Source organism: Aplysia californica, unplaced genomic scaffold, assembly GCF_000002075.1.
Source record: "Aplysia californica isolate F4 #8 unplaced genomic scaffold, AplCal3.0 scaffold00914, whole genome shotgun sequence".
Classification (NCBI taxonomy): domain Eukaryota; kingdom Metazoa; phylum Mollusca; class Gastropoda; order Aplysiida; family Aplysiidae; genus Aplysia; species Aplysia californica.
The window spans coordinates 11,389-13,488 of NW_004798184.1; the positions used below are offsets into that span (position 1 = coordinate 11,389).

At 41.6% G+C, this 2,100-nt stretch overlaps 1 protein-coding gene across 1 annotated transcript in view; it reads left to right on the forward strand.

Annotated features, from left to right (window-relative positions):
• Window positions 1-392: 392 nt before the first annotated feature.
• Window positions 393-2,100, forward strand: part of LOC101850518 (dihydropyrimidinase) — a gene marked incomplete at its 5' end in the record, with an annotated part of 16,279 nt that continues 14,571 nt past the window's right edge. The window contains 2 exon segments of the mRNA XM_013089272.2: window positions 393-466; window positions 1,306-1,416. Of these exon segments, the coding sequence (XP_012944726.1) occupies window positions 393-466; window positions 1,306-1,416 (185 nt within the window).

Consider the following 2,100-nt stretch of genomic DNA (forward strand, 5'->3'; position numbering starts at 1 on the left):
GTTTAAGATGCTGTGTGATGGTTTGTGTGTGTTTGTAAGTGAAAGGGAAAGAGAAATAAGGCAGACAGTGTATTATTTATAGTGTGTTTTAGTGTGTGTGTGTGTGTGTGTGTGTGTGTGTGTGTGTGTATTGAAGGGAGGTGGGTATAGAGATGTGTAAGTGGGTGGTTGGTGGGTGTGCTGGTGTGGTTTGCTCCTTCTTTCCTATCAAAAACCTATCAGCCTTATCTCCCCTCCTTGTTTTTAGTGTTCGTTACTCTCTTGTAACAGTAAAACCTTAATCTTCCGCACATATATGACCTAATTGTGTTGCAAGTGCCGTAAAACACTTACTAAAAAAAACTAAAAAGAGGTATGTAAAATGTTTGCTTTTTTTTGGTGACCACCAACAGGCAGCTGGGAACTAACCTGGTCATCCCAGGTGGAGCCAGAACCATCGATGCCCGCGGCAAATATGTCTTCCCAGGTGAGCTCCCTTCTACCCCCATCCTTTTTCCTTTTGTTCTAGATTAAAAGAGAATCGCAGGGAATTGCCAGTCTTTGCTCCTTCTTTCCTGTGATACATCTATCTATCTTCCTGATCTCTCCTTCTTTTTTGTTTTTCACTCTTTAGTAGCTGTTACAATTTTCAAAACATTTACGTGCTACAGGAATTGCTATGAACATGCAACCAACTTGTATTTCACTCCATCATATGAGATGTTATGCAGTTGCAAGGGCCGTAAAACTCTTTCTAAATATATATTATAAATATATAAATCTACGTATATGCCTTAATTGTGTTGCAAGTGCCATAAAACACTAAGACAAAAAAAACCTGTCATCAGTATCTAGCCTCTCTCTCTTTCCTTCTTTATTTTTCGTATGTTACTCTCTAGCATCCCCTCTAATCTTCGGCACTTGTATGACGTAATTGTGTTTGATAGGTCAGTAAAACCATTTTAGATTATAATGAAATTATTGACCTTTCAACGTCCCAGTGGGTGGTTGGCGGCTGCTCTTGTGTGGTTTGCTCCTTCTTTCCTATCAAACATCTATTGTCCTTCTTTCCTTTCAAACACCTATTGTCTTGATCTCTCCTTCTTCTTTTAATTTTTGTGTTTGTTACTCTCTTGTAACAGCTAATCTTTGGCACTTATATGACTTTATTGTGTTGCAAATGCCGTACAACTCTTACGAAAACTAAACTCTCTTGTAACACCTCTAATCTTTGGCACTTATATGACCTTATTATGTTGCAAGTGCAGTAAAACTCAGTCGAAAAACTAAACACCCCCTCCTCCCCCTCCTCCTCTCTCCCCTCAGGCGGCATCGACACCAACACCCACTTTCAGCTGCCTCTCAACGGCACCACGGCGGCGGACGACTTTTACAGCGGAACCAAGGCCGCTCTGGCTGGGGGCACCACCATGATCAGTGAGTCACCTGTCCTTAGGTTACTTATATATTTACATTCTCACCCACTGACTGAAGTGTCTTTAGGCCCTTCCCAAAGTGGGGACATTTCTTGTTCTAGTGCACAGGGCTTCTAACAATGTCATGCTCATAACTGTGCCTGAACTACACAGGGAACTGCTGCTTTTTCTTTCCTAATCCTTACTATCATCATTTTTTTCTACTTCTTTTGTATGTTTGTCTCACTCTTGTGACCCGCTATTTCCGGGGTGCCTTGATAGTCGATGCAGACTTTGTGTTGTTGAAGCTAGAGAGGTGAGCAGAGTAAGTCTGATTCCCTGTAAGGACTTCTCTGTTGACATCCACCTCTTAGCGCTCGTATGACCTTATGCAGTTGCGAGCGCCATAAAACCTCTACAACATTTTTTTTTTTTTAAAGTTACATTCTGTCATGTTACATTACTTTCAACAGTAACGGGTTCTAAACTGTGAACGTCCAAAATGGCAGTGGGTGGATGGATCAGGTTGATCAATCTTTTGTCTTCCCAGGCCACTGTTCACATACTATAATATAAGCCTCTTCCAAAAAGCTTCACACACACTTTCTTTTTTTCACATACCCCCAGGCCTTAAAAAGCTTCATACACACATACACACACACACACTCAACACAGCACGACTACTTTAGCCCCCCCCCCTCCCATG